Genomic DNA, 27,955 nt, shown 5'->3' on the forward strand with positions numbered 1-27,955 from the left:
GTGAGAAGATGAGTAGATTCCCACAGAACAATACTGCTTAGTAAAGGAGCAGACAGGAATTTCTGCAGCAAGTCAAAAACATTTCTAGGAACCACAGGAACTAAGGGCAGTCAGTCAGCTTAGCTCGGACAACACAGTAGGAGTGAGGGGTTTGATCTTGCTTCTTTAGTTTGACTTTAAGAATGATTTACATACTTGCCTATGCTAACCATTACAGTTTTGAGCACAAACATCTGAAGGAGGGGGTGGAGGCCCTCTAGGGCCTCTGTGAACAAGCTGACTGTGGTCAAACCAGAGCTTGCCTTTCAGTTTGGTATCGGTTGGATTTAGATGCATTATGATGACTTGTCAGTCACAGCTCAACTGGTAGCAGATGTAACAAAGCTCAAGGCTCGGAGTATTTGTTAAGGCCATTTATTTTGGATTAGACCCCTGCTTTCTCCTGGACATTCTTCTTAATGAATTCACAGTATCCAACAGTGTTTGTGAAAGCTACTTCATTTGCGCAGCCATCTGATTTCTGCAGTTTTGAGAAGCAAGGAGGCGGTAGGAGTTGCCTTAGTTTTGTTTCAGCTCTGCTCTTTTGCCCCGATATACCATACACTGTGTACTATATACTATAGTAACTCCAGGCCTGCCTCCCTTAGGAGCATGGATCTACCCATCCACTGGTTCTAGGGCTTTTCAAGGAATCACAACCTAATCAGCGTGCCAGCCAGAGGCCAGTCTGTCGTGGGATTTCCTGAGGAGCTTAAATGGAACTGGATTATAGAACTGACACCAGCTGGCAGCCACCTTCTTTCCCCACTGCTGTTCGCAGCTGCTAAGTAAGCCAAACAACGAGGCAAACGTCATGAGCACTATCAGGCTGTGGGGTTTACAAACACTTGTCCGAGTGGGAGAGAGAGGTGAAAGCAGAGACAAGTTAGTAGGAGAGCTGGAGGCTGAATTAGGAATGAGAGGAAAGAGATCGGTATTTTGTTCTCTGTTCATCTATTTCCAGCTTAGTTTTCCTGATGCAACTAAAGATCTCCTTAAAGAGCGCTTTGTATTCCGGAGGTGCTGTGGTGGTGGAGGAACTGACGGGCTCCGGCGTAACAGAGGCCGGCTCCCAGCTGCCGGTGCTGGGCTCAGGCTGGGCGTTCGTCCCGGCCAGGTCTTTGGCCAGAGCCCTGGAGGTCTGCACCGCCTTGTGGGACAGGGAGTCCTCCTCCTGCTGGCACTTCCTCAGCAGCTCCTCATACTTCACCTTCAGGGCACTGTACTGAGTGTCCACTTCGTGCAGAAGGGAGATGCCCCTCTGCTTCACGGCCTTGGCCCTCCGGATGCAGGTCTCCTCGTGGCCCCTCACGATGTCCCCCCCTGCCAAGCTGCTGAGCACCGTCTCACTGCTGCTGCGCTTGAGAGGCTTCCGGTGTGCCTCCGGCTGCAGCACAGACATCTCCTCTAGCAGGCTCTGGCTGTGGTCTTTGAAAGGGAGGAACAGAGAGTCTGCCACCAGCTTCTCGACGCCGTTCACAAAAGGGTGCTCCGACTGCAGCATCTGCCGCATCTCCGCCACCTCAGCCTCCAATTCCAGCGCCCGCGCTCGATAGGTGTCCGTGGCTCCCAGCTGCTGTTCCAGCTCACTGTTCTCCTTGAGCACAAGCCCATATTCCTCCTCCAGAGTCACCCGCTTCTGCCGCTCCAGGCTCAGCTGGGCCTGCAACATCGTCACTGTTTTCTTCAAGTGCTCATTTTCTTCTTCATCGGGGCTTTGCTGACTTTGCAAGGAAGTGATCTTCTCGGCAAACACATGATCATACACAAAGTGTCTAGAAGAAAAATGTTGAAAAGAACATATCACCAAAAAAAAAAAAAGTATATATGTTACACAGGTCAACTGGGAATGAAAAGAGGGAGACTGATTTTTTTTTAACTCAGTATTTTTGAGGAACTGTGACAGTCATCAATTTTTTGCCTATTCTACACTAGAGCAGTGGTTAAAATGAAACTGTGTAAGGCTAGCAAATAAACACAACGTAAGAAAACAATTTTGGGGACTATTTTTTTAACCATTAAAAGTACTACAGAGGGGCACCTGGGTGGCTCAGTTGATTAAGCGTCTGCCTTCTGCTCAGTTCATGATCCCAGGGTCCTGGAACTGAGCCCCACACTGGGCTCCCTGCTCAGCGGGGAGCCTGCTTCTCCCTTTGCCTGCTGTTCCCCCTACTTGTGCTGACAAATAAATAAAATCTTTAACAATAAAAAAAATAAATAAAAAATAAAAGTACTACAGAACACTCATTCTCAAAGCCCAGATATATGACTGATACATGTCAAGGAAATTAGAAAGGCTCAGTGGTTCTTAACCTTGGCTGCATATCAGAATCACCTGGGCAGCTTTTTACCAGCACTCAGAGATCCTGATTTAGGCCTGAGGCACTCACTGGTATTTCTGTTGAAAACCTCCAACGTGACTTGATGAACAGTCAAGGTTGAGAGCCTACCAAATGCAGAAGCCAGTAGCTCTCCCGTGCAGATTCCTAGGTAACTTTTACCTGTGTTTATTTGTGTGATGATTTGTATTGGCCTCTCCCTGAGACTGAAAGTATGAGGGCAGGAACTGGGTCTATTTTGCTCGCCACTCCTCATGTCTGGCATAGCACCTGCCATATAATAGGTGTTCAAGAAGTAGTTTTTTTTTTTTTTTTAAAGATTTTATTCATTTATTCATGAGAGACAGAGGGAGAGAGAGGCAGAGGGAGAAGCAGGCTCCCACGGAGCAGAGAGCCCGATGCGGGACTCGATCCCAGGACCCTGGGATCATGACCTGAGCCGAAGGCAGACGCTCAACCATCTGAGCCACCCAGGCACCCAAGAAGTAGTTTTTTTTTTTTTTTTTAAGATTTTATTTATTTATTTGAGACAGAGAGAATGAGAGACAGAGAGCATGAGAGGGAGGAGGGTCAGAGGGAGAAGCAGACTCCCCGCCGAGCAGGGAGCCCGATGCGGGACTCGATCCCGGGACTCCAGGATCATGACCTGAGCTGAAGGCAGTCGCCCAACCAACTGAGCCACCCAGGCGCCCCCAAGAAGTAGTTCTTAAATATTCAGTCTCTTAACTCTAAAGTATAAAGGCATTTCTGTAGGAAAAAACTTGTTTTATTGAAATCTCGATTATTTCCATTCTAATGTGAAATACAACCCCAAAACCTGTAGTCTATCAGAAGTACTACACTTTAATTTAAACTACGACCTAACACGTGAAAAGCATTGAAATGAATATTCCCAAGGCTTTCAAAAATAAATTTTTGCAGAATTACTAATACCCAAGAACTCTATCAGTTGTATGTTTAAGTGGTTTTGCTCAAACCACTGGTAGTCTAATTGCCAAGTAGCATTCATAAAAGGGTACTTTTAATCTACTGGAGTCCAGAATGTGTCGCGGACGTGAGATGCTCCCCTGCTCATCAATGCCATAGAAGGGCAGGCTCTTACTGGCGGAGGTCGTACAGCTCTTTTAGACACGAGAAGCTGGGTGCCGATTTCTCCTGGTCACATTTCCCCTGGCTCCTCCTTCCTTGGCCAGATGACTTCAACTCCTCCACTTGGCTCTGGAGGTGATCAATGTTGGTTTGTAGGCATTCGATTGTTTCGGTCAGACTATGAGGAACAGACAGAAGCCATTTGCTGCTTGTCATATTAAATTAAGGGCATAAGCAGTGAGTAGAGATTAGTTGCCAACCACTCAAACTGGGCTTTCTTAATTGGAAAGGACTTCTATTTAATCTCTGTTCTCCATAAAGAATTAAATTAAACCATACCCCATACTGACCCAAACCCACTACAGCCACATTCTCTTCTAGTTTATACTAAATGACTTCCCCGTAGGGCTTCCTCAATGGATTCTAGAAAATTTACCTCAGAATCTTCTGCTGTGAGGCCTTGCTGTCAGCAACTAGCTTTTGATTTGTTTCTTCCAGTTCCCTTGCTGTGACATCTAATTGCTCATAAACCTTTGCATGCTGTTCATTCATCTGCCGTAGAAGCTCCACCTGCTTGGTCAGATACTGTAAGAGAAAATGATTGTGACCAGGTTATACATTAAACAGACAAAATACCAGCAGCGTTCTAACACCGACTCTCTGATTCTCTGACACCAACTGGGTATCCTACAATTCAATTCTGACGCTACCTACCGGTAGTGACGCCACTTGGTCCCATGCCACTGTCCCACCTCAGACACCAGCTCCAAGACCCACAGACCACCTGCACTTCTTCTGACCAACCAGCTGCAAATTTGAAGGTTTCCACAATCTCCCCTCAGGTTCAATAATTCACTACAATAACTCACAGAACTCAGGAAATCACTTTACTTCCACTGACTGACTCAGGAAGAGCCACATGCGAGAGATGCACAGGGCCAAGTATGGGGGCTGAAGAGTAGTGCCGGGCTGCCACGCCCTCTCCAGACGCACCACCCTCCCAGCACGTTCGTGTGTTCCTTGTTTCAGGGTTTTATTGAAGCTTCACTGCATAGGCATGACTGATAAAATCACTGGCCACGGTGACTGAACTCAATCTCCAGCCCCTGTCCCCTCCCCCCCCACAGGCTGGGGGTTGGACTGATGGTTCTAACCCTCTAATAACATGGCTGTATTCCTTCCGGCAACCAGTTCCCATCCTATCACTCAGGAAATTCCAAGTGTTTTAGAAGCTCTGTGCCAGGAACTAGAGATGAAGATCAAATACATGATTTTCATTATATCACAATACCACAGGTTTATGTGAAGAAAAACTTTAAATCCCAATTAAAATACTTGTCTAATAGGAAATAAGTACAGGCCATCCTTTATATGCTTACTTTTCTTAATGCTTACCAATATCCTATGTATCATGAGGCTGGTCTACTCTTACAAAGCATAATACATGCATAAAATTAATATTCAACAAGAAAATCTAAAGTGAGACTGACAACCCCAGAAGAGAAAAAGCAATGGAACACATGATTGATGTTTAAGCAAAAATACCATGTTTTATAGAAATAAAGCCTAAAGTAGAGAATTTTAGATGACTTTTTGCTTGGAAAAAGATCAAATTTTTTTTCTCCGCATAAGCCATTCTGGACAAAAAAATAGGGAACATTAATTTAACCAGAAAGAGATATTTAGCTTACAATGATTCAAAGACTCTTGTTATTTTTAATATTGTGAGAGTGTTATCACCACAATCCTCCTCATTCATGAGAAATTTGCCAGATTATTCTGGTAATGCTAAAATTGCTTTCTAAATGGCCAAGGATAAAGGGGAATAATCACAGTCTTCATGCCTCAGTGTTAAATTACATTGATTCCTTCTCCTACTCAACTCTACCAGAAGACAAAGAAACACAGTATATATTTCAAATGAAATATTCATAATATTTCCCTGGAACACAACTAGAAAGAGGAAAAAAGGTAGGTTCGAAGCATCACCAATGATCAAATGGTAATAGACCAAAGACACGGCTTTAAATTCATTCTATCATCTATCTACCTACCTACCTACCTATCTAGGCTCCATGCCCAGTGCGGAGCCCAATGTGGGGTTTGAACTCACAACCCTAAGATCAAGACCTGAAGAGTCACTTAACTGACTGAGCCACCCAGGTGTCCCAAGACATGACTTTTATTTTTTAAGATTGATTTATTTATTCGAGAGAGCATGTGTGCACACAGGGGAGGGGAAGAGGGAGAGAGGATCTTAAGCAAGACTCTGACCTGAACGTGGAGCCCAATCTCATGACCCTGAAATCATGACCTGAGCCAAAACCAAGAGTCAGACGCTTAACCGACTGGGCCACCCAGGTGCCCCAAGAAAAGTGTTTTTAAAGTCATGTCTTGGGTACCTGGGTGGCCCAGTCAGTTAAGAATGTGACTCTTGATTTCAGCTCAGGTTGTGACCTCAGGGTCGTAAGATTGGGCCCTGCACTGGGCTCCACGGCTCAGCGCAGAGTCTGTTTGGGATTCTCTCTCCTCCTCTGCCCTTCCCACTTGCACTCTCTCTTTCTCTCAAATAAATAAATCTTAAAAAAAACAAAAAAAAACCACCCACTTTTCTTGGGGCTTTTTATACAACTATACAGTTGATCCTTGAACAACATGGGGTTAGGGGCACCGACTCCCATACAGTCGAAAATCCATGTGTAACTTTTGACTCCTTCAAGACCTTAATAGCCTACTATTGACTGGAAGCCTTACTGATAACATAAGCAGTTGATTAACACATTTTGTATGTTTTATGAATTACATACCATATTCTTACAATAAAGTAAGCTGGAGAAAAGAAAATGTTAAGAAAATCATGAGAAGGGGCACCTGGGTGGCTCAGTGGGTTAAGCGTCTGCCTTCCTCTCAGGTCATGATCCCAGGCTCCTGGGATCGAGCCCCCCCCCTCCCAAATCGGGCTCCCTGCTCAGTGGGGAGTCTGCTTCTCCCTCTCCCTCTGCCCCTCCCCCTGCTAGTGCTTGCTCTCTCTCAAATAAATAAATCCTAAAAAAAAAAAATCATGAGGAAGAGAAAATACATTTACACTACTGTTCTCTATCAGAAAAAAATCCTTGCGTAAGTGGACCCACACAGTTCAAATCTGTGTTGTCAAGGGTCAACTGTACAACTGTATTTGCAAAGCTAACAGACTTCTTTCAAAGAATGTGCTAAATGATTTTCAGTGGGCTCTTTAAATGACAATGTGGCAGAGTTGAATAAAAGCTTATGTGACCTTTTTAAAAATCTAGTTATGCAACTTGGTGGCAACGTGTTGAGAAAACACTTAACTCTCATTACTTCAACTTTCTCATCTGAAACTCTCGGGGCCAAATAGGTTTTTGGAAAGTTCTTTAAATTTTAGAAAGACAACATGGCACACACACCATACACTTTATAACATCCTCAGTGAGGTATGGGCAGCATCCTGTAATTGAGCATTAATATTTCTGCACTGAAAAGTATGAATAGGGGCGCCTGGATGGCTCGGATGTTAAGTGTCTGCCTTAGGCTCAGGCCATGATCCCAGGGTCCTGGGATCGAGCCCCCCATCGGGCTCCCTGCTCCTTGGGAAGCCTGCTTCTCCTTCTCCCACCCCCCCGCTTGTGTTCCCTCTCTTGCTGTGTCTGTCAAATAAATAAATAAAATCTTAAAAAAAAAAAAAAAGACTATGAATAAGGGTTATAAACAGCCTCACACCATCAGTTCAGATCAGGGTTTGCTGCTAAATGAATTTGCTGCAAGCTTAAGAAAAAAATAATCTTGTTTTACAGAGCCTTGTGGGTTCAGAATTGAAAATAAGGGGTTGTGGATCGATGACTAACCTATCTTGTAGGACTTAAAGTATTGAATAAGGTAAGTGAGCACACACCAACCACAGTCCCTACAGAAACTTGTGTTTATTCTTCACTCCCTCAACACCCACCAGCTTCTCCTAGGAATAGGCCCTTAACCCTGCCTCTGGCTAGCAATGTCAGAGCAGGTTCCTGTCACTAATGGGAAGGTGTTCAATCTCTTAGGAACAAAGGTTTAGAATACAGGAATACATACAATAGGTACAGAAATTTCACAAGCTACTTTTATATCAAGTATATAGGTCTCAAGTATTATTTGGGACTGATTGACAACAACTGAAAAAAGGCTAATGCATAGACCAGACACTAATTATTAATTTACGACGAGCTGTCTCTGCCCAATGACTGGAATATTCACATCCTCTTAGGACACACCTGCCTCGTAAAAGGCAAGTGAGAGGTCAATTCCCACAGAAAACTTTTGGTGGGCACAAGATCAAAGAAAAGAGCCTGGTGGGAGGCAGCAGTAGCTAAAAACATTGGCTCTGGAGTTAGAATTTGGTTTGAAGTTCTGCTTCACCACTTCTAACCGGGTGACCTTTGGCAAGTAGCTTAATTTTTCTCAGGCGAGATTTCCTCATCATCTATCTCACAACAGTTGCTGTAAGGTTCAAGTGTGTGAAGGGTTCAGCATGGCGTGGGCATATGGTAAAACTGCTCAGTAAGAGGCAGCTACTGTCATCTTACCTACAGTTATAGTTCAAAAACTTTTGAGTGTGCTAAGATTCATCTGGGGGCTTTATTAAACTATGGGAACCTGGGCCCCTTTCCTCTAAAATTCTGAGTCAATGAGACTGGGGTAGAGCCAGCACTCTGCATTTTCAGCAAAACCCCCAGGTGATGTCAGTACAAGTGGTCCATGGATCACACTTATTAGAGAAATGTTGATCTTGGACATGGAAGTCTCCCCTCCCCTAAACTAATGTCTCTTTCTCTTGGGTCCAGGAAGCATCAGCATTCACTTGGATCAACAATGATTCTTTTTTTTTTTAAGGTTATGATCTTGCCTATTTATTTTTATTTTATTTTATTATGTTATGTTAATCACCATCATTACATCATTAGTTTTTTTTTTTTTAAAGATTTTATTTATTTATTTGACAGAGAGAGATACAGCAAGAGAGGGAACACAAGCAGGGGGAGTGGGAGAGGGAGAAGCAGGCTTCCCGCCGAGCAGGGAGCCCGATGCGGGGCTCGATCCCAGGACACTGGGATCATGACCTGAGCTGAAGGCAGACGCTTAAAGACTGAGCCACCCAGGCGCCCCACATCATTAGTTTTTGATGTAGTGTTCCATGATTCATTGTTTGCATATAACACCCAGTGCTCCATTCAATACGTGCCCTCTTTAATACCCATCACCAGGCTAACCCATCCTCCCACTCCCCTTTCCTCCTCAGAGTCCACAGTCTCTCATGGTTCATCTCCCTCTCTGATTTCCCCCCCTTCATTTTGCCCTTCCTACTTTTTTTTTTAACATATAATGTATTATTTGTTTCAGAGATACAGGTCTGTGATACAACAGTCTTACACAATTCACAGCGCTCACCATAGCACATACCCTCCCCAATGTCTTATCACCCAGCCACCCCATCCCTCCCACCCCCCACCACTCCAGCAACCCTCAGTTTGTTTCCTGAGATCAAGAATTCCTCGTATCAGTGAGATCATATGATACATGTCTTTCTCTGATTGACTTATTTCGCTTAGCATAATACCCTCTAGTTCCATCCATATCGTTGCAAATGGCAAGATGTCTTTTTTGATGGCTGCATAATATTCCATTGGATCAACAATGATTCTTAAGCTTAATGTTTACCGTTTCCCTCCTTAAGACTTAGTTTAATTGCAGCTCTTCACTAAGATGAAGCGATATGACAACTGTTCCAGCAGCCTTCTTTACCAGCTCCATGTCATATGTTCTTACAATCACACTTCCCCACAGTAACACATTAGCTGTCTTGACCTTGTGTGCTGCTTCCTCAGTCTACCCAAATACAGACTCTTTACACTTTACAAATAGCTAATTTTATCTACTGCGTTTTTAAAACTTTTTATTATGGATAATTTCATTTTTTTTTTTTTTAAAGATTTTATTTATTTGACAGAGAGAGAGAGCACAAGTAGGCAGAACAGCAGGGAGAGGGAGAGGAAGAAGCAGGCTCTCCATCGAGCAGGGAGCCTAACGTGGGGCTCGATCCCAGGACCCTGGGATCATGACCTGAGCCGAAGGCAGCCGCTTAACCGACTGAGCCACCCAGGCGCCCCTATTATGGATAATTTCAAACATATAAATGGGGAAAAGTGGTTTAATGAGCCCTCATCTATCCATCATCCAGTTTCAACAATTATCATCAATCTTGTTGCATCTCTACTTTTCTTCTCTCATCTCCAATCATTTTAAAGCAAATCCAAGACATCTTAAGTCAGATATACATATTCATATATTTCTAAGAGAAAAGACTTTTCATTTTAACTATAATTTTAATCATACCTAAAAGAACCCCAATAATCCCTTACTATCATCTATTTGTGTTTCAGTGTAAATTAATTATTTTCCCAACCATCTCTTAAGTGGCTCTTTCAGCTTCACCAGGTAGCTATTGATTCATCCTTATTTCACGCTCAGCGTACCTTTACCCTAAAATTGTGGAGTTGTCTCACTCTAAGCAAGTTCCCCCTTCCTTTCAGGGATGTGTTTTTCCTGGGTGGTTCCATCTAATCCAGCAGTTCTTAACCTGAGGTCCACAGACAGAACTGAGAGCATCTGCGAATTTGAATGAGGGAGAAGTTACATCTTCATTTTCTCTAATTTCTGACACTTAGCACCTCCTTTGATTTTGAATGGAGGCAACGAGCCATCAGTAGTATGAGGGTGTACCTAGGACTTCATCACCAACAGAAATCACAGGTATTTTCATATCATGTGAAAGTGATTGCAGAAATGTTGATTTATTGGTTATACTCATCACTATTTGAAATTAGTTTTTAAATTGACAATTATATCTTGGTATTTAATCTATTAATAACAAAACATATTTCCATATCACACATTTATTTTTTCAATATTTTTTTCAATATTTTGATAGGCATTTCAATATAAGAGATTCCCTTTTATTCTATATATTTTAAGAGGATCATCACAGACCTCACCAGACAGCCAAAGGGATCTATGGCACAAAATGGTTAAGAACTCCGATTGTCCTTTAGGCCTCTGTTCAAACATAACCTCTTCAGAAGCCTTTCCAGACTACCCTGTCTCAAGCAGCACTCCTCCTAAGGCACCTTATTAATTTCCTTCAAAACAATTAGCACAATAAACAACCAAAGTGTTTGTTAGTGTCCAGTCTTTCTAACCCTCCTTGAAAAGGGAAGCCTATTCTCTCTCTAGTCCATTTAGCACAATTCCTGACATAGTAGGGATTCAAAAAATATTGGCTAAATGGCAGTTTTTTTTCTTTCTTTTAAGTAGGCTCCACCCCCTCATGACCCTGAGATTAAGGGCCACATGCTCTACTGACTGAGCCAGCCAGGCACCCCAAAATGGCAATTTCTAGACCTCTATTCACAACAGCTTATCGTGCTCTATACCACAACTAAGACTGCTAAAATGTTGAGACTTAATTGAAAGATTCTAAGAAGGGCTTTGGTTATAACCCTCTTGGGAAAAGGTCCTAATAGCCACTAATTCCTCCCCCTTTCCCCATTTATAGACTTGTCTGTATTTATTCCCATGGCAGATACCTCCCAGTAATCTGAAAGACATAATTCCTACCAGCTATTATGTGGGCCCAAAATTGTTGCCCCCTTTTATTTAAAAGATTTTATTTATTTATTTGACAGAGAGAGAACAAGCAGGGGAAGTGGCAGTCAGCGGGAGAGGGAGAAGCAGCCCCCTCCTGCCCCCGCTGAGCAGGGAGCCCGATGTGGGACTCGATCCCAGGACCCTGGGATCATGACCTAAGCCGAAGACAGGTGCTTAACTGACTGAGCCACCCAGGCGCCCCATTGCCCCCTTTTAAAGATATAATAATGTTCAAATTAGAGTTGTGGCCAATATAAAGGAAACAAGTAAATATGCAAATAAAGTACAAAGGGGCTACAGCAGTCCCCCCTTATCCACTGGGGATATATTCCAAGACCCCCAGTAGGTGTCTGAAACCATGGATAGCACTGAACCCTAAATATATGACTATGTTTTTCCCCCTACACATACATACATACCTATGATAAAGTTTAATTTATAAATTTGGCACAGCGAGAAATTAATAATAAAATGGAACAATTAGGGCGCCTGGGTGGCTCAATCATTAAGCGTCTGCCTTCAGCTCAGGTCATGATCCCAGGATCCTGGGATCGAGCCCCACATCGGGCCCTCTGCTCTGCAAGGAGCCTACTTCTCCCTCTGCCTGCCGCTCCCCCTCCTTATGCTCACTCGCTGTCAAAAAAATAAAAAAAATCTTAAAAAAAAAAATGGAACAATTATAGCAATATGCTGTAATAAAAGTTATGTGAGTGTGGTCTTGCTCAAAATATCTCACTGTGCTTATGATGACGTGAGATGATAAAATACCACGTAATGAGATAAGTAAGGTGAGTGACGCAGGCGCCATGACAGAGTGTGAAGCTACCAGGGACCTTCTGACCATGCGACGGAAGGAGAATGAATCATCCGCTTCTGGATGGGGGCTGACCACACAACTGAAACTTCGGAAAGTGCAACCACAGACTTGGGGGGGGGGGGGCAGGACTAGTGTATTTAAAAAAAAAAAAACACTACAGTAAGTCCCCTCGTTTGATATATAAACCTGTGATAAAAACACAATGAAACCATTTATGAAGAGTTTATGATGTTTTGATCTTAGAGGGCTTGGCTTTAAGGACAATCTAAAGAATGGCAGGGAGCTTGTTTTCACATGGTAGGAGTTTAATCTTATTATTATTAAATCAAAACTAATCAGAAAAGCCCTTTACTCCTCCATCCAAGAATCTGTAATAGGTTACCCAACAAAGAAGTCTGACTAACTTGGTCAGCAACTTAAAAGAAAAATTATTAGCTCTCTCAGCAAGTAGTGATATAGGGCCAGAGAATCAGAACTCTATGTGGTCAGACACTGCTTTAATGCTTGGTCTCCAAAGTTTCAAATTAGTATTTATCAAATTTTTTCTGAATGTAGAAGGAAATGGGTTAGTTGATTTTCTACCCTTCATTTAAAGGCACAGATACGCTTCTAATGTTCTGGTTTTCTTCATTCAGAATCTTTGATACACAGCCTCAAATGAATCTGACAGGACTGCCAAGATCCCAAAATTCAAGTGCCAAAAACCGCTCAAGTACAAAAGCATCTGTCATAGTAAATAGCAGAAAGGGAAACATTTAAGCAAAACATGGGGAGGGAAACACGAGAATAGCAAAAACACAGGCAAAAATGTCAATTTTATAGGCCAGAGTATCAAAGTTTAAGTTCCATGAGTTATTGCACACGTGTCTTGGAATTTGTGTAGGATGCCACCCTGACTAGGAGTACAAGGTTCAGGTTGTACACAAAAGCTATAAATAGGTCACCTTAACAACTGAGGCAAACCTTTAAAAAAGAAAGGAAAGCAAGATTATAGTAACACCTATGTGTAACTGCAGAACCTTGACCTGAAATGCAGGAAAAGACAGACACAACCCCAACTAAAAACACGTAAGGAATGAAATGGAAATTTGGCTTTTAGGCAGTGTTGGGATTATCCTTATATTAAGGATTACCACCCGAATCCTCTGAATTTAGTATCAAAATGACCTACTACAATACTGAAGAAATATTTCCTATTACCTTTGAAAAACCTCTTTTCTTTTTTATTTATTTATTTATTTATTTATTTTTTAAAATATTTTATTTATTTATTTGCATGAGAGAGAATGAGAGAGAGCAAGCACATGAGAGGGGGAGGGTCAGAGGGAGAAGCAGACTCCCTGCCGAGCAGGGAGCCCGATGCGGGACTTGATCCCGGGACTCCAGGATCATGACCTGAGCCGAAGGCAGTCGCTTAACCAACTGAGCCACCCAGGCGCCCTGAAAAACCTCTTTTCCCTTAATAAAAAATTTTATTTTCCCTGTAGGAAATTTTAAGGGTAAAAAAAAAGGGCATGAATATGAAAATAAAAACCATCTATAATATAATATCACTATTAAAAGCTTGGCTTGTTCTTAAGACCAATTTTTCAGTAATTGAAAAGGATTTATTTTTTTTCTATATTAAAATTCTTTCATTACTAAAGTTCTAACACAGATAAACTGTGCAACAATTTATAGTCTAAAATACATACACTTACATAACCTCATCCCCCAGAACAACCCTGTGCCAATGTAGAGCAAGCACTCTTACCACCATTACACAGCAGAGCAAACATGGTTTGGAGAGGTGATTCACATGCCGGAAGTCTCTAGCTATTTGCCACAGAATCGAGGGCTTAAACCTGAATCTTCTAATGCTGAAGCCAGAGCTCCTTCTATCACCTTAAAAAATCTCCAGAGGTAGAAACCCACAGTTTAGGAATCATTAGAAGTGCTCTGCAAATTGTTTATCTGTTCCTCTCTTAAGATCCTGATTTCAAGGGGGGCGCCTGGGTAGCTCAGTCATTAAGCGTCTGCTTTCAGCTCAGGTCATGAGCCCGGGGTCCTGGGATCGAGCCCCGCATCGGGCTCCCTGCTCGGCGGGAAGCCTGCTTCTCCCTCTCCCACTCCCCCTGCCTGTGTTCCCTCTCTCGCTGTAACTCTATCAAATAAATAAATAAAATCTTAAAAAGATACTGATTTCAAGGGGTGCCTGGCTGGCTCAGTTAGTAAAGCATGTGACTCTCACATCTCAGGGTCATGAGTTCAAGTCCATGCTGGGCACGGTGCCTACTTAAAAAAAAATAAAGGATACTGATTTCAACAAGTATTTATCGATGATCTACTATGTGTGAAAGACCATGGATAAACACAGCAACAGCCTTCAACATTGCAATGGGAAATAGGTGGGGGCTGGGGGGGGGCTAGAACAAATCAATAAACATACAGTAGAATATTGATAAATGTAGTAAAGGAAGCATAAAATGCTTTAAAATTTCCAAGGAAGACATAAGCTCTTGGAACAAGGGATGCCCTGAAGACCATACTACTTTAAGTGGTAGTGACAAGTCCTGTAGGAATAATGCAGGTTTCCAAGGAGAGATGCAATAAAAACATTAGGCTGTAGGCTTGCTTACATGATTGTAGGAATCTTTAAGAGAATCCGATTATGTCTGATGGTGTCAGATCTCATTACTCTCCAAAGTTTCTCTCCTCCCTCCTCATCCAGGAGAGAAAAACTTGCTCTGGAATCTTGAAAAATTAGGCGATTCACATCAACACCGAATAAAAGTCATATAGGCTATAGGCATCTCTGAAGCTAATCATTATTTTCAATAGTTTAATTTCTTTTTCATTAAAAACAATTACTAAGGGGCACCCAGGTGGCTCAGTTGGTTAATTGTCTGCCTTTGGCTTGGATCATGATCTCAGGGTCCTGGGATGGAGCTCCACAGCAGGCTCCCTGCTCAGCGGGGAGCCTACTTCTCCCTCTTCTGCCCCTTCCCAACTCGTGTGCGTACGCACGTTCTCGATCTCTCTCTCAAATAAAATCTTTAAAACAAAACAAAACAGGGGCACCAGGGTAGCTCAGTCAGTTAAGCATCTGCATTCAGCTGGGGTCATGATCCCAGAGTCCTGGGATCAAGCCCTGCATCGGTTTCTCTGCTCAGTGGGGAGCCTGCTTTTCCCTCTCTGTGTGCACGCTCTTTCTCTCAAATAAAATCTTTAAAAAAAAATCACTAAAAAAATACTGATCAATTTTTATGAGGATTATTTGAAACCCACTCAGAGTCTTTGAAAGCACACTTGTAGTTCTACTTACAAAATACCCTTGACAGTTTCCTGGTTGTCTATTTCTATAATGCCTATAACATGTCACAGTTTGGGGGATTTTATCCTAGTATTTTTGCCAGTTCTGCACGATTCTTTATCCACTCTTAGTAGTTTGTTCCAGTACTATTCTTCTGGATTGTCTCATTTCAAATTTTTCTGGGTGGTAGGATAAGGGCTGACTTTCTGGTTTTCAACTTTTTCTAACTTTAAAAAATGATCATGTATTACCTGTCTAGTCAGGAAAAGTCCCAATAAACATTCTGAAAAGTTAGTTTAAAACTTGTATAAGTGGTAAAGTTCAAACAGGCTAAACTAATCTAGATGTTAGAATACTGGTTAGTGGGAGTGACAACTGGCAGAGCTGATAATGTTTTCATTTCTTATCTGGGTGTTGGTTGCATCAGTACATTTACTTTATGAAAACTCATTCAACTATATATTTAGGATTTGTGTTTTTTCTATATGCGTATTTCAATAAAAAGTTTACTTAAAAAACAACTGACATAAGGTTTGAATTAAAGAAAGAGCCCTTATAAAGCTTAGGGGGTTCCTGAAGGTTACAATAAGAAGCACATAATGCAACGGTCACCTTTTAGGAGGGAATTAGTCTCTTTGGCTGCCTGCTTCCTTTTATAAGAGCATCAGGCTTTCCTTGTTTTAGACTGTTGGAAGTCTATGTTGTGACTTGTGAGTCTGCACAGGAACAGACGTGACCTGAGCAGGCAATAAGGCCAGTTTGTGCTGGGGGTGTGTGGGGTGTGGGTGGGTAGGGTTTTCTAGCTGGTAAGCGGGCTTAACCAGCACGGCCATTTCATCTCCCCATTTTGTCCTATCCTCACTGACTTTCATAAGTGATTTATAAACATAAAGAAGAAAGCCAACTGCAATGGTAGAGAAGAAATCTATGAAAGTGTTGTTCTCAGTCAAAACACAGCTTTGGACTAAGAGTAAAATGTTGAATGCTACAATGCTTGGATCTATGAACTAGGGGGCTGCGTGCTCTATTACGGAAACAAGATTCATGAAAATGGTTCCGGAATATTCCAGACTAAATTTATTTGAATGGCTTATACATATATTTAATTTAAATTTATATTTAATCATTAATATCTGAATTGGATTTCATTTCCATCATACTTTGCAACATCTTAAGGAAGACAATAGATGGTATAGTGTTATTTGTAGATTTATTTATTTTTTAAAGATTTTATTTATTTATTTGAAAGAGAGAGATAGCGCACGAAGTGGCGGGGGGCGGGGAGAGGGAGAAGGAGAAGCAGACTCCCCGCTGAGCAGGGAGCCCGATGTAGGGCTTGATTCCAGGACTCTGGGATCATGACTTGAGCTGAAGGCAGACACTTAACCTACTGAGCCACCCAGGCGCCCCTATTACTTGTAGATTTAGAGAATCTCAAAGATCTGTGGATTTTTTTCAGAATGTCAACAATCTGTCTTAACTGTCTAATCAACCTCAATACCACTGGGGGGTGGGGAGGTGGGGTTGGAGAAGGTAGAGAATAAGTAACTTAGATCATAAAGCAATTGTGTTTGTGATCTCCTGTGGTAACAAACAGGCATCATTCTCTTATGTATGCAAATATTTGTACTTTTTTCATTTATACTTGGGAGATATTCTAAAATAAGTATCAGTTATAGTATTCAGTTATAGTGATTTATAGGTGCTTTGACAGAAAACATAAATACGGTGTATTAAGACTATGTTTCTACCCAAATACAAATAGATGTATCTCACAGTATATGATAGTCTTCATGCATATGCCCTAGGACTGCTCTATGCAATCTTCTGATGAGTTATAAAGCAAAGTCTATGACACAAAGCAGGTATGAATTCCTTGACCATGTATGATACTTAGCTAGTTTTAACAGTTTTGTTTTTTTTTTTTAAAGATTTTATTTATTTGACATAGAGAGACACAGCGAGAGAGGGAAGACAAGCAGGGGGAGTGGGAGAGGGAGGAGCAGGCCTCCCGACGAGCGGGGAGCCCGATGCGGGGCTTGATCCCAGGACCCTGGGATCATGACCTGAGCCGAAGGCAGATGCTTAACGACTGAGCCACCCAGGCGCCCCTGGTTTTAACAGTTTTAAAAACACCCGGTTTTTCTGTATTTTTAGGTTTCTGGCCAACTGTACATTCAATTCTGGGCATGGCATGTTCTATGCTCTTTTGATATAGAATGTGCTAAAAATGGTAGCTGATGACTTTAATATCATTATAAGATATACCTTCCTAGAATTATAAAAGTATATTTCTCACAGAGCCAGTCACATCATTGGCTTATATTCATAGATCCTGATGAAGGAGAGGATCTACTGCATACTCACATCTTAATTACAGCTACTATGTAAAATTAAGGATATTGAAATTATGAATTTGCCTTATTTTATTTTTATTTTTTTTAGGGTGGGTGGGAAGGGCAGAGGGAGAGAGAATCTTAAGCAGGCTCCATGCCCACTGCAGAGCCCAATGGGGGGCTCAATCTCACCACCCTGATGTCATAACCTGAGCCAAAGTTAAGAGTTGGAGGCTTAACCTACTGAGCCACCCAGGCGCCCCACTCAGTAAATTCTGATCACTGTTCTAAGGTCTTTCACATTTTTTGTGCATAAGGACATAAGAGTCCTGTTTCTCATGTACCAATTTGAGGGGAAGGAGTTGTAATTTTAAGTGCAAAGCTTTTTTTGCGGGGGGGGGGAGGTGTGTGTGGAGGGGTAGAGCATGGAGCAAAGTATTCTAATAGGACAACTGTTGGGTTAATATCCAAAATTATCATCTTTATTTATTTTTGTAAAGTTTTATTTTTAAGTAATCTGTACACCCAACATGGGGCTCAGACCCACAATCCCAAGATCAAGAGCCACAGGCTCCACTGACTGAGCCAGCCAGGTGCTCCCCAAAATTACCATCTTTACAGTCAGGTGGCCTACACATAACTGGACTACTTGAATGGGATCATTTACAAGATGGTACCTTGCATTTTATTTTTTATTTTTAATTTTTTTTAAAGATTTTATTTATTTTAGAGAGAGAGGACGCGTGTGAGCAGCAGGGAGGGGCAGAGGGAGATGGAGAGGGAGAGAGAGAATCTCAAGCAGACACCATGTAGAGCGAGGAACCTCTTGGGGGCTCAATCTCACAACCCTCATATCATGACCTGAGCCAAAATCAAGAGTCAGATGCTTAACAACTGAGCAACCCAGGTGCCCCAGCATCTTGCATTTTAATGCCTTAATCTAGTATCTTTCATTTTAGTTTGCTAAACTAGGGAAATTAAGTACTCTTTTAATTTAAAAAAAAAATCTACCAAAAATGTAAATAAGATCATAGCAAGGAGAAAGAGATATCCATTTTATGATTTTTTTTTTTTTTTAAGTAAACTCTACCCATAACATAGGGCTTGAACTTAAGACCCTAAGATCAAGCGTTGCATGCTCTACCCACTGAGCCTGCCAGGCATTCCTGATTCTCTGAATGGCACAAGAAGTTTAAACGCATATGAAATCAGGTCCTACAACTTAAAATTTTTTCCTTCTAAACCCAAATTTAGGATGGTGTTTGGCAGTGGTTGGGGAAGGGAGTGAAAACAAGGAGGGAGCCTCAACAGTGTGGCTAGTTGTTTCTTAAGCTGGGTGGTGGGTACACAGGTGTTCATTGTATTATTCTCTTATACCACTTGGCATATCTGAAATATTGCATAATTCATTTAAAAGAAAAAAGTAAAAAATGAAGTATAATATTCACAGCTTTATTGTACTTCACATACTGGTAAATACTGGGCCATTTACTTCTAGTACACTTCACCAAGGTGAAAAGAGAAATTTCTTTCACTAGCCGTATATTGTGAAAGCATAAAGAAAACAGAAATCAGCCTCCCCACCCTCTCCAATGGTTCTTTGAAAGTGCTATTTTAGCAGAACATGATTGGTCAATAGCAGCAACATGCCACAATTCAAAGTGTAAGTTTCTTAGTGAGTAAATTACCTCAATTTCCTGTAACTGCTCCTGATTGGTTGTGTACATCTGCTGAAGAGAATCCTCCAACTCTGTGTTCCGATCCAGTAATGTCTTCCCAAGTTCAGCAGCAAGTTGGAGATCTAGCACAACAAGTGAATCTTAGGATAATGCAAATGATCTCACAACATTTTATATAACCCAGTCCTTAAAATAAGAATGAATTAAGACCTAACCCAACACATAAAGTTTAAGTCAGATCCCGATGGAAGGTGGAATGGCACAGAAAGAAACTTGAGTTCTACTTAAAATTCAGTTGAACTGGGTTCCTCTACCAGGTAATGTGTTCTCTTATGTACCTTTACTTGTAAGACTGAAGAAAAGTGATCCACTTTATGGAGATGTATTCACTGGTTCAGAAATGATCATTCATGGTGGTGATGTCTAACATCATAATTATCTGCTCATGGACTGGACTTATTCATATCTTCATTGTCTATTTTCTTTCTGGAGATCTTTGAGCCAAAGTATAGGTAGATCTTTCAATAGTCTCTAAAGTTTCCATGAAATCTGGCTGCTGTGAATTCAACTATCAAAGTAAAGTTTGTGTTATAGATCCTGGCCTCCTAAGGAGACTAAAAATTAAGTCCAAAAAAGGAAAAATACACCAGTAATAAGAACACTGTCTACTTCTCTTCATGTCCCTCTCCAAGATGAGCAAACCAGATAAGCAGCGCAGCAAGTTTTTTTTTTTTTTTTTTTAAGATTTTATTTATTTATTTGAGACAGAATGAGAGACAGAGAGCATGAGAGGGAGGAGGGTCAGAGGGAGAAGCAGACTCCCTGCTGAGCAGGGAGCCCGATGCGGGACTCGATCCCGGGACTCCAGGATCATGACCTGAGCCGAAGGCAGTCGCTTAACCAACTGAGCCACCCAGGAGCCCAGTTTTTAAGGTAATTACATGTCAGTAGCTTATACTTTGAGTTAGCACAAAACTCTATTTCTATTTTGAACCTCATTTTTCAACTCTCTCTCTTCTTAGGCATATATGTACATAAGACAGGATTTGTTTGTATTATACCCAATACCCCAAATAAAAATTTAATGATACAAAAAAGGACACTAGTTCTAATACAGTAACAGAAATACCTGCATAGTAAGTTTCATGGGAGGCCCTTTAACATAGTGAGAAATGCACTGAATTGAGTAGGAAGGCCTGAGGTCCAGTTCTGACTACCATTTACCAGGTTAACACTTTCCATATGGTGACTTTAAAGGTCCCTACACTTGGTATTCTTGTCTAGAGAGAAGACGGTCCTGTCAATGTAAGATTGCAAAAATCAAATGAAATAATATATAAGGGAGGACTTCAGAAACTATGCTGCATACAAAGCCCAAGTATTATTAGTATGCATTGATTCACAAATTAATGTTTGTATTGCTAGGCACTATGCTACTAAGCTTTAGCTATAGAATGGTGAATAAAATGGATGAAGTTCCTGTCATCCTGACACTTCCAGAGACTAATGGGAGAAGCCAGACAGCAAATAAATAAACTTCCCAACATGATGAACACTTTTCATTCATAAATGCATGCATACATTCATTAATACCAGACACTGTTCTAGGCACTAGGTATATAAGAGTGAACTTAGCTAAAAAATTCCCCGCCCTCATGAAGCTTCTATTCTATTGGGAGAAACAGCATGATAGAATATAAAAAAATAGCAGTAAGTGCTAAAGAGGAAAAATGAAGTTAGGGGGATATGAAGAATGTGGATGTGGAAGGCTGACCTTTAAGAACATGTGACAAGGGTGACATTAGAATCAAGATGTGAAGGAACTGAATAAATGATCCCGTAGATCAATCTAGAGGACCAGCATTCCAGGCAGAGACAAAACAAGTACAAAGGCTCTAGGAAGAAGTGTGACTGGAGCTAATAAGGAGGCCGATGAGGCCAAAACAAAGTGTGTATGGGGGGCAGAGACGGTGACAAGTCAGAGGGGCTCTAAGCTCTAAGGCCAGCTTGTGTAGGCCTACGAAGGTCAAGATTTTGGCTTGACTCTGAGTGAAATGGAACCCAGTGAAAGCTTCTGACAGGATGAGTGGCTGCTATGTAAACAGCCTGCAGGAGACAAAGATGGAAGCAGGGTGACAGGAGGATGCTGCAATCATCTGGGTGAGAGATGATGGTGGCTCGGACTACACTGGCAGAAATGGAGAGAAGAGGTAGGAATCTGGATACAGTTTAAAGCAGAGCTAAAAAGAATTATCAACCAATTAAATATGATGTGTGAGAAAGAAAAAAATAGATTTGGTAATAATGAATAAAGGATCTGTTTTAGAAAGGGACGTCACAAGGAAAGTCTGAGGGGACATTTTAGCTGAGGCTTGAGGAATGAGGATCTCGCCATATAAAAAAGCCACACAGGGGCGCCTGGGTGGCTCAGTTGGTTAAGCGACTGCCTTCGGCTCAGGTCATGATCCTGGAGTCCCAGGATCGAGTCCCGCATCAGGCTCCCTGCTCGGCAGGGAGTCTGCTTCTCCCTCTGACCCTCCTCCCTCTCATGCTGTCTCTCATTCTCTCTGTCTCAAATAAATAAATAAAAAAAAAATCTTTAAAAAAAAAAAAAAAAAAAAAAAAAAGCCACACAGAGGCACTCCAACAGGAAAGAACTTGGTATAGTCTACGACCTGACAAAAAGCCAGTGTGACAGAAGCATGAAGGGGAGAGTGGGAAGAGATGAAGCTGGAGGGTAGGCAGCAATCAGAACATGTAAGATTTTAGCCCATGGTAAAGAATATTTAAATTTTATTCTAAGTATGATGGAAAGTCATTTTGCTTAATGTCATATAAAGTATTTATTATGGAAAAATATTTATTATGAAAACAGGGAACCTCACTACATATGCTCTTTAAACAATTTTTAGAGGTTGACAAACAAGGTTTTGCATTTACTCATTACCACCGATACTAAAACTTAACCTATAGAAAGTGGTAAAAGAAAAGCCACAACTTTTGTTACCTGGTCCTGTCCATTAGAGTGCATAATTAGTATTCTATTTAGTTAGTTTTCCCTCATTAAGAAAAAACAAAGCATCAAAAGCTACCACACACCATTCCAGCTGATTTTAAAACATTACACCCATTTATAATAAATCTATATATGTTGGTAGACAGGTGTTAAGATACATTCTCTTGTGATTTAAATATTAATGACGTCAATTAACGTACTTAAGACTTGAGATAACAAGTCTATGAAATAACATCTTCTATTCACAAGGCATAGAACCTTTACAAACAGCTCAAAGCATTTAAGAGATATTAATCTATCTTTTCAAGGTATTTAGCCTGGATTTTCAAATGAGACAATGTGAAGCACAAAGATGCTAACTGACCTGACCAAATCTACATGGTGAGTCACAGCAAAACAGAAACTACTGTCAACAGGTTCTAACTTCGCAGTCATCATACTGAGAGTACTCCATCTTTACACGGGGAGGTCCGCATACCTCTTTGTTCAGGTAGGGAGTAAATTTCCCGTTGAGGTACTTAATCTTTTCACTTGTTTTCATAGATGGCAATGAGAAATCAGAGTTGAGCTACTTGGCTTTTATTGCCCGCTCTGCCAGTGAAAGCACACACAATCCCAGGCAAGTTAATATCCTGTTTTCATTAAATGCAAAAGGAACTATGCAGATGCTCCAGAAATAATTATTTTGTACTCATAGGACATGTAATGTGTATACATAGCCCCACACAGAAGCCACCATGCTTATTTAAGATAAAGCATATAAACATTACCTAAACATTACTTAAGTCTCTCCTGGCCAGTTGTAAGGTGGTAATTTCTCACTGGGAAGGACCAGAGACTCACCAAAGGTGTTCTTAACTAGTGATCAAAACCTGAGCCAAACCCTCTTCCAGACTCAAGACTAACTTGAGACCATCTTCAACTATCTTGATTCAGTTATGAAACTATCTACTACTTAATACACAGCCGAAAGAGATGCCAAGCACAGCAGTGTTCCAGTAAATAGCAAGCAGAAAAGAATTTGAGACTTGTCCTTATCTCAATCCTTATTTCCAGTTAAACAAAGCCCCAACCTGGTTCAGTAACCTGAAGTCTTAATCTCCTCAATATTTCATAGAAGTTTAGGATAGAATTCTGGCAAAACAAGTCTCAACTACAACTAAGTGTCTGTGAAGTCACACTGCGTAACAGGATATTACTTCATCTGTTAGTTTAAAGACAAGGGTCTTTTTTTGGTCTTAAAAAAAAAAATTCATTTCCTGTTGTGTAGCATCTGGCTTCTATAACCAAAAGGAGCCAAAAGCTGGCAGTAAGCCCAAGAAGGGTTTCTAAATAATTAGTGGGGCGAATGGGAGAATGCTCGATGTCCTTTATATTTTTAATTAAGACACAAAAGGAAAGGAAACAATATAGTTTTGAAGCCTTATGCACCTGGTCATCTCTATTTTACAATAAGGATGTTCATCAAGAGGTTGTCTTTTCTAAATCCTAGTGAACTGAGCTAGGCAGCCACACATTTACTGCAGGCTTGAGAATTACAACCTACCAATACCTTCGTATGTTTAATATTTTCACTAATTAATCTTTGCAAGTGATAATCATCAACTGTAACAGTGTACACTATAAGCTTTAAACAGGTACTCTACTCAGCCCTATGCCAAAGCAAAGGATAAGCTCTGGCAGCGGAGTGATTTTTTAAAAAGAATCTTTCTTCTGGAATTCTGAAACCTTTAAATTCCACTGCTATATTTTTATTTTACTGCAGTTTTCACAAACTATGAGGACAACACATTCCCATGTTGGCTGTAGTCTGCAGCAGTAATTCAACAACATTGGGGCTGAAAGCTTTTCCTATTTACAAGATCAAATGCGTCATTTGGTGATGCTTCTGTGTAACTCCTGTTGCCAACGTTACTATAATTGGGAAAGCAAAAAACCTGAATATAAACATCAAGAAAAATGATGGTGCCAGTTTTAATGACCCTTCAACAATGATTCAGCAAATTAGTTGTACACATGGAAAATGCACTCATCACGAAAAGAAGTAGAACTATGAGGGTTCCTTTAAGATTTAATTTGCCGTTCCATATAGTAGGAACTTGAAACCTTATTCTAAGCTTGCACAGCTCACCAAATGACAATTATAATAGCAGCTGGACTAAAAGAAAACTCAGTTTCTGAAGTCTTTCCACCTTGTTCTCAGGGGCACATTTCAAAGCAAGCACCATCATTACCTGCGCAGAAGGCTCCTGCTGTCCCAGAAAGGATCTTACCCATAGAGATCACTGTCAGTATTCTTACTGTGCCAACTCAGCTCTCTGACAAAAGACAGTCTCTTTATCAAAGTGTTCTGTAAAAGCAAAGGGTTTTCTCCTTCAGCCTGTACAAGCTTTACATGTTTCTAATAAGGTATAAATGGTGGTCCACAGCCTTCCGAGGTTAGAATTTTTCAGCAGTTTTAATTTAAAAAAGAATTCCCCAGCAAACTTTGATATGGTCGATTTACTTAAATAATGCTTTTGTTGCTAAAGGAAACAAGTTTGTAGTTTAATGACTTTGAGAACAGGATCTTAAAAAGTCTTTAACAGCTCTCTCCAAACAAGGCTTGTTCAGTAAAGTTAACAGTGAGGATGTTAAAAAACAAAAAAACAAAAAAACAACAGGGGCCCCTGGGTGGCTCAGTCGTTAAGCATCTGCCTTAGGTTCAGGTCATGATCCCAGGGTCCTGGGATCGAGCCCCACATCAGGCTCTCTGCTCAGCGGGAAGCCTGCTTCTCCCTCTCCCACTCCCCCTGCTTGTGTTCCATCTCTTGCTGTCTGTCAAAATAAATAAATAAAATCTTTAAAAAAAAAAAAACCCAAACCAAAAAAACAACAGATGTCTGCACTTGATAAAATCCCATTAGATGTGCTTATCAATCTGTTTAACAGGACTTCCTCCCAAACTGTATTCAGCATCTAATATCTACTGAGGGCCTACCCCGTGCCAGGCACTGTAGTTGGGCACATACCAGGAGGCAACATCTCCAGGCTTCACTAGTAAACAGATTCCTAGACTGTCAACTCCAGGAATAGGATCCTATCCTATCTATCCTATCTTGTGGATAGGCACTGTGACCCCAGTGCCTAGATGAATACCTGGCACAGACTCGATAATAAATTCTTCAGAAATTAACACACCTAAAAATTCGTTAGAAGTTTAGGTGTTCTTTAACATATAATTTTAAAAAATTGGGACAAAGATATCCTTTCATTCACAGTGCAGACTTCATTCTTCTACAGGCCATATTCACGAGTTATGATTGTTGGAATTTCACATCTACTCCTACTCCACGCACTTGGTTATGACATATAGGGTTATGTCAAAGTCCATTGTGATAACAGATGTAAAAGCCTTTTGAAAAGCAGAGAACAAATTCCAAAAGCAAACTGACATTAAGGAGGTTCGGACCTGTGCTCATTAAGGTTTCATTAAACTTGAACATCTGATGGCTTTGTTTTGATCAGAGGTTAAAGAGTTCCACATGTAATGCCAACATGTTGCATTTGTTTCCCATAGATTGACATCTTATAACTGGTTGTTCCTAACAACTTCCCACAGGGTGGAAGTGCAGTGTGGACTAAAGCACCTGATGGAAGAGAGCCATGAAAACATTAATCCTGTGTGAGCAACTCAGTTCAACAAATACAAAAACTAAGCCTCTATTATGTGCTAAGTTTGCTAGATTTAAAAAAAGGGGGCCTGCACAGATCAATGTTTGCTAAAGAAAGATATTTAGCTTTGATTATACAAACTGCTTCATTTATTGTAGGGAAATGCTGCAATTGTGCAGTGGTTTCCTCATTAATCTTGGAGAAAGTATCAAACTAGGCCATCAATCCTTATGGGGAATTTTGAAAACAGGTTTTGTTAAAATATAAGACAAATTTGCCTGTGGACACTGAGAACACATGATGGCACATACTGCAGTGCAGCCACTGAACAGCTTGGGCTATTTAAGTGAAATGGTGAACCACTTTGGTTCAAGTGACTGTCTGCGACGTATCAAAAATCACCTTTTCCCAAGAGTTGCTTGTACTTAGAAAAGGCAAACAAGACAAGTTATTCAAGCCTACATCCCCCCCCCACCCCAAGTTCAGTGATTGCCATGAACCAACATCACGGTCATTTAATATTCAACTAAATGAGATGTTAATTTTCAGTGAAAGTTTAAAGCTGAAAAAGTTGCTTTTTACAGAATTGCAGAGACGAAGATGCCTGAAAAAAATTCCTAAGGAGTGTTCAGTATAGTGGCTAAGAAAGTTGGTTCTGAAGTTTGGAGTGGAAATCCTAGCTCCCCCAATAACAGTATCTATCTACTACGTCCATAGCTTGACGGGAGGACTAAATGAGCACCAGTGTTAAGAACCCACAAAAAAGCTTCCCCAATTGCAAATTCCTGCTATTAATACGCAGAACAAGGTGGGGGCACTGGCTCCAAATTTGAAGGCTGCTCTAAGATTTCTCTCTGGAGACACCTTTGGCAAGAAGTCCAAGGCAGGCCAGGATCTGAATGCCTGTTTTTAACTAAAAAGCTAGAGCGCAAACTGCAAGAAGTGGCGGAGGCAGAAGTGCCTCAAGTCACTTTCACTTGGCATCTGGTGAACTACGCATAGGCAAAAAAAAAAAAAAAAATTTTCAACTTTCTAACACCCAACTGAAGAAGCTGTAAACCGATGATAAAGGAGAGATAGGGTCTGGGCAGTGACTACGACTCCTCGTTCTGAGTGTGTGGGTTCAAAAATGCTGGCCTCCACCCTTGACTCGAACGAAGTCGTTTGGCCGTTTTAGCCTCGCTTTCCTCATCTGCGAAATGGGGACAAGAGAGGTTCCCCTCCGAGGAATGGATGGAGCGGGTGAGGTGGGCGGGCCCGGCACGGTTCCTGCCACACAGCACTGCTACCCCTACCACCTGCAGCAGCTCCCACTCGGTTCGGGCTGGGGGGGGGTCCCCCGGAGGCGCTGAGGCCGCGGGGTGCAAGCCAGGAAGAGGCCGTCCTGCGCCTCCGAGGAATGCGGTGAGGAGTCAACCAGCTAACCCGGGAAGCGCTCCCAACGGCACCCGGCCCACACGCAGGGATGGTGAGGGTCACTGCGCAGAAGCGGCCTCCCGGCGGGCAGGGCACACGGCCGGTGCCCAGGCCAGGTGAGCGTCGGACCTTCCCGCACCTGGCGTCCGCTGGCCGCCGGCAAGAGCAACTTTTTAACGGTTTCGCGCCCGACAGCCTCCCTGGCCAGGCCGCCCGCCCGAGCGGGGGCGACCGCGCCCTCACCTTGCTGGAGGTCCTGGTGGTCGTACCACGGCTCGTCCTCCTTCATCTCAAACTCCTCCACTAGGTTTTCCGCCAGCATCTCGGCCGGCTCCTCCGGGGGCAGTGGCCCCCGCCCCCGCCGTCCCGCCTCAGCCGCTGCCCCGGGCGCTCCACCGGCTCCTCCGCCCTCAGCCAGAGCCGCCCTCCGGCGGGACGCGACGCCGCCTAGGCTCCGCCGCGCCTCCTGACCAGAACTGCTGCCCGCTGCCGCCGCCGCGGAGCGGCTCACACCGCACGCCGCGAACCGGCTTGCCGACCCGCCTCGAGCCGCCCAACTGCCCCAACGGCTGGAGCTCCA

General features: G+C 42.0%; 1 protein-coding gene across 1 annotated transcript; it reads right to left on the reverse strand.

The window, feature by feature from the left end:
- Window positions 1-649: 649 nt before the first annotated feature.
- On the reverse strand, window positions 650-27,707 carry CDR2 (cerebellar degeneration related protein 2). Its single transcript, XM_021686842.1, has 5 exons — window positions 27,619-27,707; window positions 19,299-19,411; window positions 3,904-4,052; window positions 3,481-3,645; window positions 650-1,814 (listed from the first exon to the last, which is right to left on the reverse strand). The coding sequence occupies exons 1-5, from the start codon at window positions 27,695-27,697 to the stop codon at window positions 950-952; spliced, it is 1,371 nt and encodes a 456-aa protein (XP_021542517.1). The 5' UTR covers window positions 27,698-27,707; the 3' UTR covers window positions 650-949.
- Window positions 27,708-27,955: the final 248 nt, after the last annotated feature.

This window comes from Neomonachus schauinslandi, chromosome 5, assembly GCF_002201575.2.
Source record: "Neomonachus schauinslandi chromosome 5, ASM220157v2, whole genome shotgun sequence".
Taxonomy (NCBI): Eukaryota; Metazoa; Chordata; class Mammalia; order Carnivora; family Phocidae; genus Neomonachus; species Neomonachus schauinslandi.

Excerpts from the sequence above, each read along its gene's own strand:
- CDR2 (XM_021686842.1), bottom strand. The coding sequence starts at position 27,697 with ATGCTGGCGGAAAACCTAGTGGAGGAGTTTGAGATGAAGGAGGACGAG. Across the intron at positions 19,412-27,618 it reads CCACCAGGACCTCCAGCAAG|ATCTCCAACTTGCTGCTGAA; the intron begins GTGAGGGCGCGG and ends TTGTTGTGCTAG. Across the intron at positions 1,815-3,480 it reads GAGCTGTACGACCTCCGCCA|ACACTTTGTGTATGATCATG; the intron begins GTAAGAGCCTGC and ends TTTTTCTTCTAG.